General features: G+C 37.1%; 4 protein-coding genes across 4 annotated transcripts; 2 read left to right on the top strand and 2 right to left on the bottom strand.

Annotated features, from left to right (window-relative positions):
* Window positions 1–1,885: 1,885 nt before the first annotated feature.
* On the top strand, window positions 1,886–9,205 carry LOC116776915 (aldo-keto reductase family 1 member B1-like). The gene is made up of 7 exons (XM_061528949.1): window positions 1,886–2,023; window positions 3,421–3,563; window positions 4,191–4,332; window positions 5,571–5,765; window positions 6,038–6,237; window positions 8,608–8,763; window positions 8,985–9,205. Exons 1-7 carry the CDS (start codon window positions 1,955–1,957, stop codon window positions 9,022–9,024), a joined length of 945 nt encoding a protein of 314 aa, XP_061384933.1. The 5' UTR covers window positions 1,886–1,954; the 3' UTR covers window positions 9,025–9,205.
* Window positions 9,206–9,564: 359 nt separating this feature from the next.
* Window positions 9,565–12,653, bottom strand: LOC116776913 (zinc finger protein 875-like). The gene is made up of 7 exons (XM_061528948.1): window positions 12,434–12,653; window positions 11,811–12,329; window positions 11,383–11,472; window positions 10,820–10,924; window positions 10,457–10,579; window positions 10,125–10,247; window positions 9,565–9,800 (listed from the first exon to the last, which is right to left on the bottom strand). The coding sequence occupies exons 2-7, from the start codon at window positions 12,297–12,299 to the stop codon at window positions 9,609–9,611; spliced, it is 1,122 nt and encodes a 373-aa protein (XP_061384932.1). The 5' UTR covers window positions 12,300–12,329; window positions 12,434–12,653; the 3' UTR covers window positions 9,565–9,608.
* A 348-nt stretch (window positions 12,654–13,001) lies between these two features.
* LOC116776964 (WD repeat-containing protein 74) lies at window positions 13,002–16,888 on the top strand. The gene is made up of 8 exons (XM_032670274.2): window positions 13,002–13,161; window positions 13,283–13,437; window positions 13,689–13,908; window positions 14,187–14,358; window positions 14,850–14,942; window positions 15,399–15,591; window positions 15,883–16,019; window positions 16,669–16,888. Exons 1-8 carry the CDS (start codon window positions 13,098–13,100, stop codon window positions 16,868–16,870), a joined length of 1,236 nt encoding a protein of 411 aa, XP_032526165.2. The 5' UTR covers window positions 13,002–13,097; the 3' UTR covers window positions 16,871–16,888.
* Window positions 16,889–18,365: 1,477 nt separating this feature from the next.
* LOC133320459 (uncharacterized) lies at window positions 18,366–19,780 on the bottom strand. The gene is made up of 5 exons (XM_061528998.1): window positions 19,490–19,780; window positions 19,329–19,417; window positions 19,136–19,260; window positions 18,652–18,728; window positions 18,366–18,551 (listed from the first exon to the last, which is right to left on the bottom strand). Exons 1-5 carry the CDS (start codon window positions 19,566–19,568, stop codon window positions 18,430–18,432), a joined length of 492 nt encoding a protein of 163 aa, XP_061384982.1. The 5' UTR covers window positions 19,569–19,780; the 3' UTR covers window positions 18,366–18,429.
* Window positions 19,781–19,926: the final 146 nt, after the last annotated feature.

Raw genomic sequence — 19,926 nt, forward strand, 5'->3', positions numbered from 1 at the left:
TTTTTTAATCTACGTAATCCCGACGTTTCGGTTACTTTACAGCAAAAATGATCATGGTGACTCCCACCATTTAGTAATAATAATATATTAGTTTTAATTATTTGCCCGGATAGTTTACGAATTATAGCGTAATAATTGTAGCTGTTAACGCAGAGTATGAAGTGTGACGAAAGGAACGCGGAGTAAGCATAATGTGATAGGGCCGTGTTATACATACATGATATATGACCTACTTCTCGCATTCCATGATAAATGATGAATGAAGGAGTTACAAGAAAAGAAGTCCACTAATAATGATAATATTGTTATGTGTCCGCTGTTCAGAGAGACTCGCTCTCTTTACGCAAATATTATAGATAATATAAGACAATTACATCCCCTGTTAGTTTTCCCGCCATGGTATCGTTCGATAACTATTTCGAAGGTTATTTTGAAAACTAATACACACAGAAAGCTGCTCAAGCCTCACGGTATCTTATCTCTGATACACTTCGATATATTTTAAAGAAGTCTTTTCAATTATTCCTCAAACTATGTCCGCCATGTTTATTCTTGATAAGCCATAATTTTCAGAGAATTCACCTCTTAGCATCCATTTTGGAAATTTATTTGATATACAACCAACGTCTTATTTTATCTCAGGCTACTTACGTGTATTGAATATCTTTTCGATTACTTTTTATTATTTTATATATGTTATTAATGGTATTATGAATATAAATATTAATACTGATTAAGGTGCATTGTAAATGTACTAAATTTAATATCCCCAATAGCATTTATATATTCTAGAAACTTCATTCATCAATAAAGTTGATGAATTACATCGGACTTATATGTTGTATATTTTTCTAACAATTCTTATTTTGTGATGTCTTAATAATTGAATATAAACAGGTCAACAAACAATACATTATACCCTTACAAGATTCTAAGCGACCAACGACAATTATAAAAAAAAAATACAGGTGCCAATGAGCATGAAACGTAAAATTGTACTCCTTTAAGAGTTATAGATATATTAATAGATAAGACATAGTAATAAATATATATAAGTTATTTAATTTATACATCTATTGAATTAAAACTTCTAATAACTTCCGACAAGGTTGCGTTACACATTCAACGCTTCCGGGGAGGGGGGAAGGGAAAGAGAGTGAGCTAACTAAGCTAGTGAGTAAACGGGTCAATAGTGAATTGTAAGCAATGTTAATAAAGTTTGTCTTAAAGAAACAATATGTCTTCACTAAAACTAGATTACCAGCCCTTCCTATTTTCATTTCCACATTGCGAAGTCTCACTTCTCCCTCGGAAGGGACTCCGCGCACTATTTTACTATTCGTACCATATCAGTGTTGCCAACTTAACGATTTTAACTCCTGCATTGTGATGTCACCCGCTGTAAGTTTCCGATATTTTTTCCATGGCGATTTAAATGGAGGCGCTCAACGAGAATAAAATTTTAATAAAATAATACAACAAAATAGTATCTTTTAATATGTATTTTAACATCGTATAAATCAAAGATATAAATCTTTTATGAATATAGGTCTAAATTTTTAATTAATTTATTTTTATATTTATGGTATATTTGAATATTAGTTATATAATAGAAAATATTAGTTTAATTTAAATGAATACTCGCGGAAGTCTTCGATCTAATAATTAAAATTTTATTTGTATAATAAACTTTACTGGGAATTATTTTGTTATAGTGTTCTGTGTAAAAACATCTAAAATATAAAATATATGATGAAATAAAATAATTTCCTATTATTTCCGCAAGGTAACTCTTGTAAGAATCGGGCTGTTAAAAATCACATATCAAATACCATAATAATCATGAATAGTCAAGTATCTTCCCCTTAACGGTTTATAAAAGCGTCTTTATATCTCACACGGTCAGTCAGTATTGAAACTTTGTTGAAGCTAGAGGTGAAGTTGAAACAACAAAATGGCGGCACCAGTGATCGTTTTGAACAACGGACGAACCTGTCCCGTCCTTGGACTAGGGACTTGGAAAGTAAGAAAAAAAAAACTGTCACTCTTTTTTTTAATTACCAAACAGGTTCAATGTCAAAGGTCTTACATTTTACTGAGACTTTTTTGAAAAAAAAAAAAACAATATTTTTCAATAAAATAAAACATGATGAAATTAAAATAATCTTGAAACAGTACCAACTAGCATCTGGCGTTAATCGTGTTATCAGAATTATATCGATTTAAGATACAAGAGTGATGTCTGTAAGATGTACTCAAAAAAACATCTCTTGGCAAAAATATCTTCAAAATATTAAGTTATTTATAGCGTTTCTTTGTTATAAGGTTATTTATAAATGCACGGAAGTATTTGAATTTTTTTTTATTTTTCGCGGATGATTCTACTCAAACAAAGTCTAGGTCTGTGAAAAAAATTATTAAAAAGTTAAAAGCCATCACTAATAAGAGCACCTTATAAACAAATATGTCATATGTTATATTTTTTTCAGTAAAATGATTAATTTAAACCCTCCGTTCCAGTGTGAGTCCTAAACTATAGTTAGTCCTAGTGTTTTAATAATAATACTCGCATTGAAACCGTGCGACGAAATATTTCTCGTGACAAACCGGAAGCAAGCCTTTAACGTCTCGTTAAAACGTTACCAACTGAGGTATCGTGACCGATTTTTCACAATATATTTACTATTTGAATTTTTTAGAGCCAAGTTTTCTTTTTATAAAAAAATATTTTTTTTATATTTATTCACTTTTGGTCAAGATATGTGTATCCAAAATTTCAATTATTTTGGAAAACATCACCGTTTGTATTAGATTTATATGAATTAAATTAGCGCGTGTTCGTTTGTTTGTTCGTGTATAATGTTACACCATATCTGCTAACCAGTGACGTCGGCATGTTTTATTTCTGTAATTGTAATTTCTTGTTATAAATTTCCTAAATCATTGCTTTTTTTTTAAATAAAACGTTTTAACAGTTTGTTAGAGAAATATCTCATTAGTAGAATATGGACGGAATTTACATTTACGTGCATCTGTTAGGCTTTTACGTGAAAATACCTAAACTGTCGGCTTACTACAAAGTTGTGTAGTACACTACACACTGAGCGCTAACAATGTTTCATTAATATATCTCATCACATACTATTAACGTAGGTTATTGACTGAAAAACGTGAAGCGCTTCGTGTGTAGCGTGACGGCCAGAACTTAGAGTAAGCATACGTTTTATCAAAAACAATAGTCTCGTACCACAAGTTTGCGCGTCACACTTAAAACGAACACTTTAATTTTTCAATTAACAACAACTTCGCACGTGGTAAAATGTACGTAAGTGTATGTATCACAGTTTGAGCTGTGTGTTATTTCGTCTATGCGACCCGTGGTAAGTTCTGGAAACTTCTACATGATGTTTCTGATGACAGTCCAAGCCCGGAGAGGTGACGGAGGCCGTGAAGGTGGCGATCGACGCTGGCTACAGACACATAGACTGCGCTTATATTTACCTCAACGAGAAGGAGGTCGGGGAGGCTCTGAAGCAGAAGTTCGACGAGGGAGTTATCAAGCGGTGATTGTATAATGATTATTGCTAAAGATAAAAGAGTTTGAGGTTGTAGTTAACTATTTTACTATCCTTGGTATTAATTTCCGTCGTTACTATTAACAGACTGTATTCAGTTTATTCATAAATCTTGACACACACCGTCGACGTGTAATTGGTCTTGAGTTTAGTGACGTAACCCGTGGTAAGGATATATGGATATCACAAGTCCAGAAGCTTTACACTACACACGAGGCGTTATCTGTGTTTCACTAAACGAACCGCGTTAATACTGTTCTTCGATCTATGACTGACAAACTGCTGACTCTCCGTTTGTAGTGTGGTGACACAAACCTATAGTTACACTGTAATATCTTAATATAAGTTTAATAACTTTTTTTAAAACTCATGTACGCAACCAACAGAAATCTCATTGGAAGAGCTTTCAGACTTACTTTAAGTTCCCATCGTTAAACTCCACACGGAGAGTTTGCAGTTCCTTATTAAATATACGTAAATGCATATTGTCACGTGCTTACATATAAAGACGAGGAACAGTTCAATCTCATTTCTACCAGTAACTTTGCGAAACAATCACACACTTAGGTGGGGATTTTTTAACATAAGTCATTTTTAACAAAATTTTTCCGCCAGTGAGGATATTTTTATTACATCGAAGCTGTGGTGCACCTTCCACCGGCCCGACCTGGTCGAGGGTGCTATCAGGAGGACTCTCGAGGACCTTGGCCTGGATTACCTAGACCTGTACCTAATACACTGGCCACAAGCCATGAAGGTATGGCAGTTTAATAGATTTAAATATATATAACACCGATCTTATATATGATCCTACTAAAACGTATATATTTATATATGAATGTTAATTCTGTCCTAACAGCAAAAAAAAAATTATATACATACATATATATACTAATTCCTGCTCCCACCTCGTGTGCGTCAATTTCAGTATTAGTAATGTATAGCTAACCGGACGAACTCGGGTCCGCCTTAGACGCAGTAAATAAAACAGGTTTCGGATTTTATTAAGTTAAATGTGTTTGTCTTTTTAAGTCGGACGGGATGATAAGTATCGTATGTCCCTCTGCTGGTTATAAACTACCTCCCAAACAATTTTCAGTCAAATCGACATAGCCGTTCTTGAGTTAAAAATTGTTTAACTATATATATATATCTACTCTTTCTCCAGATACTATCTAGCGTCGCCTCTAAATCCGTCTAGCTGCATAACAAACAGTTTATTTCATATATATGTCCTGTCTGTTCATAGACGTGTACATCTTTGTGCAAGTCGCCGAGGTCGATACTGTTCAATTATTTACATGTATCGACCTATGACCTTGGGGATGCATTATTCACATCAATAATCGATTCTAACGCCATTTATAATATATACATAATGTGTATTAACACACTACCAATTATTGTGTAGGAATAAAAACTTAATTGCGTTTCTGTGAAAGATATGTTTTATTATAACAAGTATTAATTACATTACACTGTAGTTCTGTCAAAGTAATTATTGTAAATGCACGAACCTGTGAAAGAAACAACATTTAAAGCTATTTATTTATTCCTACTTTTATTAGTTAGTCTTGTTAAACAATAAACGAAACAATTTTGTCACCACGTGTTCTTTGAAAGAAACTATAGTGTTGACAGCAGCGACACTGATGACATCTAAGCGTGCGTTCAAAAACTCTATTAGTTCGCCAACCAAGTTACGTGGTATAAAACTAAATGAAGAATCATGCATGGACTTCATTTACATATATTTATATATATAAATATATAAGGTTTTTTTAATACTATATAGAACCTTTTATAGATATCTACATTACCATTATGAACGGTTTATTTACGGTAAAGTCTCTGTTTAATATTATAACTTCTACAGTGATTGAATAGTAAAGTTAGTAAAATTAACTCATAGTGATTTATTGAAATAAAATAAATAATCAGTTCAGCTATGAAACTAGAACAATGCAGGAATGAAGTCTAACCTGTTCCATTTAGGAAGGCGAGGAGCTCTTCCCGAAGGACGAGGAGGGGAAAATTATACCGTCGCCAGTAGACTATGTGGACACCTGGAAGGCTATGGAGGCCCTGGTCGACAAAGGCCTCACCAAGAGCATCGGGCTGTCAAACTTCAACAAGCGACAGATCGATCGTGTTATGGAAATGGCGAGAGTCAAACCAGCTATGTTACAGGCGAGTCAGTTAAATACGAATTCGTAAAGATAGCAAAAAACTAGTATATTTGTATTGATTTATAGTCATAGGCAATTGCAGCGCAGCAGTGAATGGGAATAGGAGAAAACTATTGTGGTTTTGGATAAAGGCAACTAAATGAGATAAACTTAAATTTCAACGATTTAAACGCAGTTAGTACCATCTACTCTACGGTTAAATCACGCTATCTCTTATCCAGAACTACCCACAAAACTTCAACAGCTTGTTTCAAAAAGCTTCTCAACCCGCAGATCGAGGTCCACCCATACCTGAACCAGTCCAAGCTGTTAGAGCATTGCTCGTCCTACGGTATCTCGGTGACGGCGTACTCTCCGCTCGGCTCTCCTGACAGACCCTGGGCCAAGCCGGACGACCCTCAGCTCTTGGAGGACCAGCGGCTCAAGAACATTGCCAGTCGATATAGCAAAACACCAGCTCAAGTACTCGTTAGGTACAAACACTACATATATTAATAATTTGTACAAGTCGTGGCGGCCTGGAGGTTAAAGACCCGACTCTCAAACACGAGAGCTCGGGTTCGAAACCTGGCAAGTGCCAATGTGATGTTTTCCGAGTCTTGTGTACTTTCTAAGAGTATTTAGACACCACTCACGGACGGTGAAGGAAAACGTCGCGAGGAAACCTGGTCTTATATAATAAGTTTGAAATCGACAATCAGCCTAGAGCAAGCGTGGTGGTTAATGCTGTAACCTTCTCCATGTGAAAGGAGGCTTTTCCTCAGCAGTGGGCTCGATAGGCTGGTGATGATGATTAGTTTGTAAATCATGATGATCAAACTTATTTATAAGTAGCCACATCCAATATTTTCAGTACAAATTAAAAATGAAACCAAGTTTTTCGGATACTACGAGTTTTTAATAATTTTGTAACTACATGATCCGGGAGCTTCGGTTACAGCATCCGTGATCACGGACAGACGAGATGAAAGTGTCAGATTATACGTAGTAGTACATCCGAAAAAAATAGTTCCATTTTTAAAAGTCGCTCAAAAACTACAGACACTTTTTATTAAGATGACACTGACGTTAGGATCGTTTAGAAATAAAGCGATAAAAAAAATAACCAACAAAGCCGGCGGCATAAATATAGTTCACTGTTTGAAGTACGAATGTAATGAGGTCGACAAATATAAAGCTCAAGAAGCAATAAAGAGCTGTCAGGAGTATTTAATGAACATAAAAACACTTAACATTTTATGACGAACTTATAATATGAATACTCAAACAATAGATTACAGGGAACTCTGCTCGTTTATCTGAAAATAAAATATAGACCCGAGATCCCGTCTGCGCAAAAAGTAACAAAACTCGCTCGTGATAACGCTTCGTTAATTTCGGGATCAGCATATATAGTTCATATCCTTCTACAAGGTTAGATCTATCTGTATACCAAAATTCATTAAAATCGGTCAGCGGTTTAGACGTTAAAACGTAACAAACAGCCAGGCAGACAGACTAACTTTCATATTTACAATATATATAGCAAGGAGAGTAGGGATATGATTACCACAAGTTCAAATTGTTCCCACAACATACGAATTGTTCCCCGTTTCCCATTAAATCCACGCCAGTTTAGTGTGGCACGACTAATGGATGAAAAAACTGTTGACGCTGCGTGGTTAGCGACGTTTTAACTTGCGTTTAACTTAGTTAACCTCGGATTAAAAGGCTTACGTGAGATTTAGTATAAATGAGGATTTGGGGGTGATTGACCTACATATATATATATATATATATATACACGCTACGCTTAATGTTTAATAACGTGGATACCGACTGCAGCGCCATCTGTCTAACGTAACATACGATACATATATATATATATATATATGTATTTAAAAAAACTACCCTGTAACAGACAGACAGATGGTAGAATCATTATTTATGAGGTATTTTCTTTTTAATTAGAAATCGTAAATGTTCAGAGCTCTTGAAACTTGTTGTTTATGTCTTCATGGTAATGACGACGTTTGCTATTCATAAAAACTTTATTACAAACCTCGTCAGTAAAAGCTACCAAAAATATTGAGTTACTGGAACATTTGTTATTTAATAGAATATATTTTTGAGCTATATATTTATTTACTTGCAACATTATCTTCATATTTTTGCTTTTTGTTTAATTAGATAATTACGGACGTAATAAATTTCTCAGCCAAAGACGATTTTTATTCAGGATGCTTTCCATCCCGGGATAATTCTTTCGGTTCTGATATGAATATGAACTCATATTTGCGGACTTCGTCCCTCATGACAATCATAATCACCAGATACAGGTGTAAAAGAAAATATGGAATAAAAAATCGACACGAGCAGGCTTCAAACTTAAGAAGCAACTAGGCTAGCTAGTCTTACTATATATAGTCTGGGGTGGCATTAATTTGGTGGTTAAATTCAATAAATTTCTTTTTGTTTGGCTAATATTATTGAATTATAGTTATATTATAGTTTAACGTGGTAGAATCTAGCTAAGGGCAAGATACTATAAATGCGTCTATATATATATATATATATTTAGGGTACCGACATTTAATTTGAAACGAACCTTTAAATTCCAGAACGCACCCGAAGTGACGTCACAGCGATGACCTTTGTTTTGTTCACTTTTACGCGGGAAAATATTTTTCGACGCGATTTGTATTATTGTAAATTAAATTTAACTTATTTAAGGTGTTTTGGTTTAAGATAATAATTAGTTTGTTTTATGAAGGTTTTATTTGTTATTTAAAAGTACTGGCTTTATAAGACAAGTATATTTTTTAATGTTTTTGTTGTGTATATATATGTACATGTGTACGTAGGTACGCGATCGACCGAGGCCTAATAGTGATCCCCAAATCGGTGACGAAGAGTCGCATCGAACAGAACTTCCAGGTGCTGGATTTCCAGCTTTCACCTGAAGACATTGACCTCATCGCTACATTTGAATGTAACGGACGACTCTGTACTATGGGAGAGTGAGTACCACCCATTTGGATTATATAATATATGCCTGACTTCGTAGTGTCTACAAGTGGAATAGGAGAGAAATATTTACTTTGAGATTAAGTGACGTGTTTTCAGTAAATATTAACTCAGAAAATAACCAACCAATACAAGTAGTAAATAATTCTGTAATTAATTTATCTTGTATGTGAAGAGAATAGAACCTTACCAAAATGTTTCTTTTCGTTTTCAGTGTCCACCATCCGGACTATCCATTCCACGACGAATATTAAGAAAATATATGACTCATAAAATAGACGAGTTATAATCCTCACGACAACAGACATAGTTCCCGCCACCCGCACCACTGAGCTGTCGCGCTTTAGTACGCTTGTGAAGTGATTCGTAGAATAAAATTAATTTATTATATAAATGTGAATGAAGCTACTTATAAATAAACTCAATTATAATGTGTTTTATTTCCTTAATGATTACGATAGTTATAATACAACGCCTGGTTTCTGGCTCCGGCTGCCAACTTTCTAGTCATTTTTCTACTGTTTTGACACTCTTAATATTTTTAGTCTACACTACACACGTCCCGTATCTTATTTTAATCTTATTCTTTATCTATCTGAAACAGCGAGTCTCGCTTCGTGACTTTGTAAACAGTCCTTTTAAAAGATAAAGAAATAATAGCAACACTGAGCACATTTTACTTTCCTCTCTCTCTCTCTGGCGAACATGTGCTGATACACGGGAACGCGTAAAAAAAATACCAGGAATAACATTAAACTTATCACGTGTAGGACAGACGTACGAATAACACACCGTTTAAACAGAAGGTCTTTATTATATATATAATCTGTGGTCAGGTTTATGTGTGCACGTCGAGGGCGGCGAGGGGTCCGGCACACCCGTGTACAGTCCGCATGTGCTTGAGGGCGTAGTGCCTGCAGCTGTACACCCTGGAGCACAGCGCGCACGACACGCGGGCCTGGGTGTGGCACACCCGCCGGTGGGTGTGCAGGCCGTTGTTGGACTTGAAGCTGGCGGGGCACGAGGCGCACTGCGGCGGAGGCAGGGGGGGCGTGTTACGGAGAACAGCTCGGTACATGTAGAACTAGCGTGACGACGTGCCGGGGCTTGGTGATACTGAATTCATTTTGATGAAACTTTACGACAGTGCAGCTCAGACGTCGGAATTATATACAGGTTGGGATTTATTGGAAAAAAATATTTCAGTTCCCTCGGGAATGGTATGACAGTTGTTTTTATGTAGTCACGTCTCTCATAGTATAGATGTCGCTGCGGTCACCGAGATCCCTATACTAGTCTAGAGTAGCCCACACTAGTCCACACTAGTCTAGACTGTGCTCGCAGTATCCTATACCTTATATTTCCTCTCGCTCCTGTGGGATTGCCTATGTTGCTGCAGCAGGTAGGCCGCGTGGAAGCCAGCGCCGCACGCCTCGCACACGAACGGCTTCTCGCCGCGATGACGGCGCTCGTGATTCTAAACACGACTCACGTCAACGGAAATCAACTCCATCGAAATTGACACAGCAGATGGACATCCAACGAGACAAGATAAATTTTGAATACACGATATCATACACAAAAATTTAACCTACCCTCATTTTAAATTTTTTGTTATTATAATGGGAACACGAAACGCATTGACTGTGTCACTCACTCTCCTGAGCTATATCAACGTGAGTCTACCTTCATGGACAGGGTGGAGGCGCTCTGGAAGTCGCAGGAGGAGCATTTGAACTTCTCGTAGCCGTGCTTGGAACGATTATGCTCTTCCAGCCTCAGCTTGTTACCGAAGCACCTGCCGCAGTGCTGGAAACACAGCGGCCTGAATCAACCACCTGGAGTGTGACCTGCAACCTCTGCACCGTCTCTAACCAGCTACCTTCCATCTATTACAATGTCCCGAGTCTAGTCAGGTAGTCTTAAAGGTATTTAAAAGATTACTCATACTTCCACTAGTCCTGGATAAATCATCATTAATGTGTGCGTGTGTGCGCGTGTGTGTGTGCGTGTGCGTGTGTGTGTGCGTGTGCGTGTGTGTCTTTATACCTCACAAACCGGCTTCAATCCAGAATGCTTGACCGCCTTGTGGACCTTCAGACTGGCTCTCTGCATACTTTTGTGACAGACATCACACTCGCACATTTCTCTGCTCTGGAATGAGAGGGCGGTCAAACCGGAAGTAGTATTCGGATGGGGTGGATCCTGGATCCTGCATCAGAACTGTTCCACGATGAACAAACATACATACGTAACTAAGATTTTGTTAAAATCCAACATTCACACGACTGAAAATTCATGTTAGGCGCCGTCCATACGGCACGTCACACGTCAACGGGGGGGGGGGGCAATGATTCTGTGACGTCACACATCAAAATTGGATATATAACAAACAACAACAAACGAAAATAAAAAAAAATTTAAATAGCTGTTTTCACTCGTCTATTATTAAAGCAGAAATTTAAAAAATGTGTGACGTCACATCAAGAGGAGGGGTTTTAAAACTGTGATAGCCTGAGACAGGGCCGGGACAGGTTCAAAAGTCCTTTAATTATGGTGACCTACTCCACGGATGGCCTTATATCTAGACGGTACTAAACATCTCCGCGTACTGATTCATAGGATTTCCGTCTCCTCTTCATGCAGCAGCTCTCAACATGCTCCACAAGCCGTTCCCTGCCATCGAACTCGGTTTTGCAGTACTAAAACAGAAATCATACATAAATTACCCACAGATATTATCAAACGATGTGTAAATGATAAACAAATAATGAGAAAACTTTAGGAATTTGAATGATTTAATTGATGCTGAATAATATTAATAGTTTAATATATAAGTACTACAGATATCTCAATTGTAAAAGCTGTATATATATAGTTATATATATATATATATATATATATATATATATATTAATCTATTATATAGGAAATATCTAAATCTCATGTCATGATAATCCGTTCAGTATGTTTTATATGAGGACCAATCATTATCTGAGCCACATCACATATTCCATATTTCAACCATCACTGTACTAACTCGGCATCTGAATTTTTCTCCGTGCATCAATATCCTGTGTCGGTTCAGCTTCTCCTTAAGTATATAATCATCACATAGCTCGCACTTGACTCGTCTCTCATCAGCACCGGGATGTCTCCTAGTTATGTGTGACCAGAGGCTCCTCATGGATAACTTTCTTTGACACAACTTACACACAACACGTTTGAGACATGGATCTGTTTTGTCCAATTCATATAGATTACTCTCGGATGCCGTTGTCTCTTTGTTTGCTAAGTTCTGTTCATTATCTTCTGTACATACATCTTTTTCCGTCTCGATATTTACTTGTGATGTATCAACAGTGTAATTATTCAAAGGTTTCGTATCGTCGTTAGGATTTGATAACTCTAGTTCTGATAGTGTATTATCGAGTTTTTCTCTCATAGCCATTAACTTATTTTCTGTCTCTTTACATTTCGTTCTAAAACTTATCGTGTGATTAATGTAAGTAATACATTTCCCGCACATATTTTGTGGTAGTCCATCGTTGATTCTTATCTGTAAATCATAAACTATTACGCCCGGAATATTGATTAAATACATTACAGTTATAAATTTAAAAAGATACATGTAATCAGTTAGAAAATTTAAATCTTCTTTACCTGTACACCAGTGACGATAAAGGATTTATTTAAAAAGTTTTCGTCGCCTTCATTACAATTTGTTCAAATCGGAAGGAGATTATCCTTAGATAAACATGTTCGACATATAATAGAAAAGTCATCGCTTGAATCCATGATTAACAAATAATAGTTTCTGTTATAATGTATACTTATTTAAATTTTTTGTTGTCAATTGAAATTTTCCTCGATTTTTCCTTTGAATTGTCATAATAAATACATTCCGTTTCACGAAATTAGTAATGATAATATAAAATAAATATAAATAAAAATATATTGATATATTTATTTTAAAATTATCTTAAAGATAGTTAGTTGATATTATTGTAAATAGACAGTGTTATGTGACACAACACATGTGATACAACAATGAGGAAAAATATTAGGCTGTGGTCTTCCTACTAAATAAAATTAATTGCCATATTAAATATAAAATAATAGTTATTTAAATATCAAGATCAGATCTCCAACAATATTATAAGATTTATTTAAACAATAATCAACGGTGAACTTGAAATAGCAGAATATATTGGAACGAACGGAAAACCAATTATCTAGCTGTCAACGTCAAGGTTCACGTGTGGTAGTCGGAGATTGTTTTGGTATTGAAACCTAAGTCCCACACCGAATATGATAATTTTATAAAATGCAGATCAAAGAAGATAAAGAGATTGACCTGTTCGTAGCGAGCAGAATAGGATCTTTTAAACGTTAGTTTCATATTTTACAGCATATACAGAAAAAGTGTAATAATACTATTGCAAATATGACACAAATGTAATTTTTATTTATTTATTATACTTGCAATATATATATTATATGGCCTTCCAGATATAAAGTATCACACGGATCCATCGAAAAACAATAAGAAGTGCATAGAAAACCTCGTAGATATTAAGACCTTACAAAAAGATGATAACATAACGTGTATGGTGTGGGGTAGTCCTGAACAGACAGACATACTGATCGGAAGGAAAACCCAACAGGTTCGTGTATATGGAAGTTCAAACTTATTTCACATTCAACTAAATCCTTGTACAACGTTTAATATAGCAGATGAATGACATGGAATCATCAAAGCTCTCGCCTTATTGCCATGTGAAGGTTATTACCAACTAATTAACAATTAACAGTTCTCTATTAAACCGGACAAAGTTTTCAATAAGTTGATGATGTTTAGAAGTAGTTAAATTTACTGGCAATGGATAAAATCTCAATATAAACAATATTATAACAGATTCAGGTGTACAACACTCTGCACGGTTTCACAAAGTCATACACAGCTGACTTTGGTTCCGGGGATGTGGTGGGCTTGGGTCGGCACGGACGACGTCTGGTCGCCGCAGTATCAGAGGGAGTGGTGCAGGTGTATGGCAAGAAGGATAATGTCACCTACAACGTTGGAAAGATTGATAGGATGAAGATCTTCGATGGAGACACCACTATGTTTGCTACTGGTGAGATCTTATGATCTTTGGTTAGGTAGAGAGAGGAGTTTGAACAGTGCAGGTGAGCGTTTAACGAGCGCAATAGGGGCCTTTTAAACCTACACCTGTTGAAGCTCCTCTCCCTGCAATGATGGACCTGGCACCCACACGGTGAATACATTGAATGATGAGATGTTAAATTGTATCCCACTCATCAAGATATCATACAAATTGGTTCAGTATTTTCATTTACACAGACAAACAGACAAATATTTTTATTATTAACAATATAAATGATTTAATCACAGGTGGCGAGGAAAACGACCTCAAGGTTTATAGAATCGGAGAAACTGAGCCTTTATTTGTGGCGAAGAATCTTCCTCACGACTGGCTCCAACTACGGAAGGCTGTGTGGGTCAGTGACCTCACATTTTTGTCACCGAGCGAGCTGGCTGTGTGCTCTAGACACGGATATATCAGGTAGGAGGGATGTCTTGTCAGCAGATATTCTCTGTGAGACGGAAAAATTAACAGAAAATTCTAAATATACATGCTTAGGTTGATATAATTATGTTACCAGTGGCGCCCTCCGAGCGCACTAATTATAACATACTATAATCCTTAGTTATTTCTATATCTGATTATAATGACTCATAACACTGAGCCGTTGTTATTAGTGATGGCGACATTTGAGCATCAGCTTGTGTGTGAACTATGAACACCGGCTTCAGACGTTTTGTAACACATTACTGGAAGTGACGCTGAACATTTATTTTATTACTTTGTATTATATATATATATATATATATAATACATATATATAATACAAAGTATATGTTAAATATCAACATTTTTTACTGATTTTGTTTTGAAAGATTCCTTTAATATTGTACACTATAAAATTGATTAAAAAATTCTTCATGGAACGTAAAAATTACGTCCAAAATAACTTGACTTACTCTCATCCACAGATTATACGACACTAGAGCTCAGAGACGGCCGGTTTGTAACGTTGAATGCGACAAGATGGCCGCCACGTGTATATCAAAGGGTTTCGACGAGAGGTGAGCTTAGTGTTAGGACGGTGTTGTGTAGGTGCTGGTGTTGTGGACAGAAACAATGTCAGGTTAAGCTACACTAAAACCTGTCTACAGTTAGATGGGTGACCGAATTAAAACTGGAAAAAGAAACTTATTTTACTAATATTTTGAAAAGTCATTATCACTGATAAAGCCGATGAGAATATATCATATTCTGTAAAGGAAAAGATTTCCTGGGGTCTGTTGATTTTTTTCAAAGAGTGATTAACTTCGCCTGATGTAAGGTGGCGGCCACGTTGGATAATTTCCGCTCGTCACATCCGACTTGGTCTTATCGAAACTATTAGATGCTAAAGTAATCATCAAAATAGTATTGTAAATGTAAAATTGCTGGTCTCGGACATCTTTCTCTTGGAGAGCGCCGTTACTGCGTCTTCTTTTGTAAATGTCCTCATCACCAAAAACCTTCGCTGCTCCCAGGCAGGTGTTCGTCGGATTCGGCCGCGGACAGCTGCACCAGGTGGATCTACGCCGCGGACACCTGGACAAGGGCTATAAAGGAGCCGCCGGGGCCATCACAGGAGTGGTCATCAGCCACGGGTCCGTCATCAGCTGCAGCCTGGACAGACACCTGCGGGTGCACCGCGCTGACACCAAGGAACTGCTATATAAGGTGAACACTCGAGGCAGGATACGGGAAGCCGGTCTTCATTACACATTCAAATCGTATTTAACATCTCGTGTTAACGATCACGCTCGCTGCAGAGTTACCGAAACGTCGGGAGTATGTAGGTTTTAGAAATAATAAAAAAAACGCGTAGTAGTCAGGAAATATTAGTCTCCTTTAAATGAATACTCGCGGAGGTGATGGATCTCCTTGACACGCTGAAGTGACTTTGCATTAAGAACGCTTCCTCTGCCAAGGATATGATGAGCCCTGATGATAATGTTATCTCGTCCCCAGCAATACCTGACGTCTAAGCTGAGCTGCGTCCTGGTGCAGACAGCTTCCAGCACGCCCATGAAGGACGTGCAGCCGGAGATGAAGGAGGAGCTGGAAATGAAGGAGGAAACAGCGCTGGAAGACCTGGAGTCTGCCAGGTATACATGCATCATGACTGAGTGTTACAAGTGGCGCCCTCTGTGCGCACTAATTATAATCTATTATCCTTAGATTTATTTTTATTACTGATTACAATTAATAGTAAAGCTGAACCATTGCTTTTTTGTGATGGCAACATTTAAGTTTTATGTATTTCTAAACTATAAACACCGGCTTCAGACATTTTGTAGTTTTTTACAAAAATTAATCACACGTAGTTTATCCGAAAAATACTAGTTTCATTTAAATGAATAAAACTCGCGAAAATCTTAGATCTCATTATGACCTAGTGAAATTAGTAAGTGTTGGTGAAGCGAGCGTTGCCATACAGCTTTGCTGAGAATTCACAAATAAAAAGTTTTACCTAAAACAGCTCAGGATTTTTCGCATATTAGTTTATATGAGAACATGTTGACTGTTTTGGTTGTAATCAAAATTATCAGTATTATATTTTTCTGGTTTCCCTGACGGCAGGATTGACGTCATTTAGTAAGGGAAAATGTTATAACATAAATAAAGTTTGATATAATAAATTTAAATAATTGATATATTAGTTTCTGGTCACTTGTTAAACCTAAAAAAACGCTTAGAGATAATTTTTTCATTCTACAATAACATTACTTCTTATTAAAAAAATATTTATGACAGTGAGAAGCCTCAAAAACGTTCGGATGGCGAACAATCACAGGAAATAGACGCGAAGAAGATGAAGCCGTCAACAGAGGGCAGCACCGTCGCTGACGATGAGGACGCCATCATCAGCCTGCTGCGGAGCACAGAGAGACAGAAGAAGAAAAGAGACAAGATGAAGAAGAATAAAAAGGCAAAGAGCGTGTTCCATAATGCCTGAATACAATATAAATACTTTTTTTTTGTAGTTTTTTTTCACGTACATTTAAAGTTATTATTATATTTTGTGTCCCCGAAGTGCAGGTTCAATGTCAGTAGATATCAGTAACCCGTCCAGTTTAGATATCGGAAAACAATGCTTTTTCTATACATGACCCAAAGGTGGTAACCGAGCTGTCGGTCTACCGGATGGAAGGTAGTCATCTCCCACAGACATGCAGCGTAAGGGATGTTGTGGATGATAGCCGACCTTGGTAGTGGGAGCTGACGTTTGAACCACCCCATGACGGACGAAGATCGCTTTACCTCCAAGTACAGCTTCCTGCGGGTCAAGATCTGTACCACGAGGTGATGCAAACAAAGGAAAGGTCAGCTCGTTAAGTTCCACCGATTCTTTGTGTCATATATATGAGGGGCACAGGACTAACATCAGCTGGCAGTATTACGTTTTGTATTCGTCAGTAACAGCGGTTAAGGATAGGCGCGAAGTAACAGAGTAGGGTTAGGATCAAGTAGGCAGGTCCAGGATACGCATATAATGAAGCCTTTTATTGGGCGAGACGAGGACGATATATATAAGATCCATGCCATGAGTTTAGAGATGCATAACGAGTGGCTGGACGTAGGAGGTTTTTGCATCCCATTAGCAGTAAGATGGCGCACCTTAATACATGATCCGTCGCCAGCATTGCTGAAATTTTATCTCAAAACTTGCAACATCTGCGGGGAGGCAGTTGGAACTGCTAAGCGTTTGCTGGTGGGATGTAGGGTACTCCTGGATAGCGGTCAATACTCGCGTCGTCACGATAGGGTTCTGGAAACCATTCGTGAAGTTAGTCTTTCGGTAGCCAGAGCGCAAACAGAAATAGCCACAAACAAGCTATCAATAGCTTTAGTGAGAGAAGGCACTAGGGCTACAGAATCAAACGTCAAGCCTCACTCCATCCTTAAAGCGGCTTCGGATTGGACTATAATGAGGGACACGTATGAGAAGCAACACAACATCCCAGAGGATATTTGTGCGACGTCGTCTATACCAGACATATTTTAAAGCGTGCTGTACTAATAGAGCTCACGGTTCCTTGGGAAACCAACATCCCCAAAGACCATGCTAACAAGGTCAATAAATATTACGAACTCACTCGAAATAGGTTCGTCGTGGATTTGTACGCGGCAGAAGTGGGAGCGAGAGGTGTAACTGTAGAGAGATTACAACCTTTTAAAAGATTTGGGCCTGTCCAGAACTAACACCAGTTCATTCTTGGAATGTGGATATTTGAAAATATGGTTAGATAGAGAGAGGAGCTTGGACGGTGGAGGTGAGAGTTTAACGCGTTACACACGGGCCCCTGAAACCTACACCCGGGTCGCAAGTCCCGGGCATCGTTGAAGCTCCTATCCCTGCATATGGACCCGGCACCCGCACGGTGAATCCATGGAATGATGAGAGGTTTCGTCCCAAATAAAAATTATTTTTTTTAACAGATCAAAAGTTTAATTTAGCAATAACTCCGTTTATTCTCTGTCACATCATATGTTTCTGTACCCTTCATATATATATCAATTGGGAGGTATGTTCTGGTTGTTGGGTGTATGCGTGTTGGCGGCCAGTCGCCACAAAGCGTCACTATCCAAGGGCATATCAAACGGGACCAGGGCTCGATGAGACTCATTCTTTATATCTGTGTTACGTTTAGGAGGTATTACTAAAAGATGTACAATGAAATACATATATATATATAATACTACTACTACTTAATATATATATGATAAAAAGGATACATCCTTTGGCCACATTTGGTGGAGCGCTGAAATCCAATCTGATTCCAGTCAACTCCTTAGCCAGCTGGTAGGTCTCCCTGTAAGGAATTCCACACATAAATAATGTTTAAAACCAGGATTATTCATAGACCCGCGCCGGCGGAGACTGCATGTGAGTTTAAGCCATAATCTTATATGACCAAATATATCAAAATAAGAGAATTCGGCAACAGATTCTCTTCAGTACAGAAATAAGTAATGCTGTATTGTCGATTCGTAATTTAATAACAGCACTTAGTTCAATAATAATTCAGGAATAAGATTCTTTGTATGTTTTGTATGTATCTGTTCCGGCCTGTCTCTGAAACAACGGCCTTAATTAACCAATTCCGATGGAACTCTCGCTGGCAGATAGGTGAGGTAATGAGAGTAACTAAACTGCTTTCTTGATATTCATTTTATGGACATCTAGCTGGTTTAATATCTGTGGAACGGTTGTAAATACTTTGCATTCTCCAATCGGTGCTGATCGCTGTCGGCTATCGTCAAACGGGATTCAAAAGCAGCACACACACGGTCGAGCTCACCACCTCTGTGCTCCAATTCCGCCAGTTGACGAGTGAGATCTGACTGAAGTGATATAATTTTTGTATTAGCTCAAATGATTGTAGACCTCATTAATTTTAAAGAATCATTACTTTTAACTTAAGTTCCACGGCAAGTTTGTTCTCCAGTTCAGTTCTCTTCTTACAAGCTTTCAACTGTTGCTGCTCTTTGTTTATTTTCTCTGGAATATATGTATTTAATTGCAGTGACGCATTCAATCAAACTTTCAAATAAACGTAACAGATATCTTTACCATCGACTTTATCACAGAAAGCATCGAATTCCTCACATATTCTGAAATACCACGACTGATGTAAGTCCGCTGAAGTCATTTTTAAGTTTATTTTGAGACAATATATATTTATTTCTATTTTAACAATGGCTTCATTCACACGGGATTTGTGGGATATTTTGCTAATGTCGCCGATATTGTTTATTTTAAGGAATTATAATATAATTTTGGATAGATGGATGCTGCGTTCGAAAACCACCAAGGAGTTTGTTTAAGAGAAACAATTTTAAATTTGATTGATAGTCAACCGTCAACATTACGAAACGTTTGTCAAAATATGTATGACATCTTGATATTGATGTTGCCATAAAATTAAATTTGATTCCTTATGAGATAACTTAAAATAAAACTACTAGGTTAGAATATATTTTTATCGTTGAATCAAATTATTTTTATTA

The sequence above is a fragment of the Danaus plexippus genome, assembly GCF_018135715.1.
Source record: "Danaus plexippus chromosome 29 unlocalized genomic scaffold, MEX_DaPlex mxdp_36, whole genome shotgun sequence".
NCBI lineage: Eukaryota > Metazoa > Arthropoda > Insecta > Lepidoptera > Nymphalidae > Danaus > Danaus plexippus.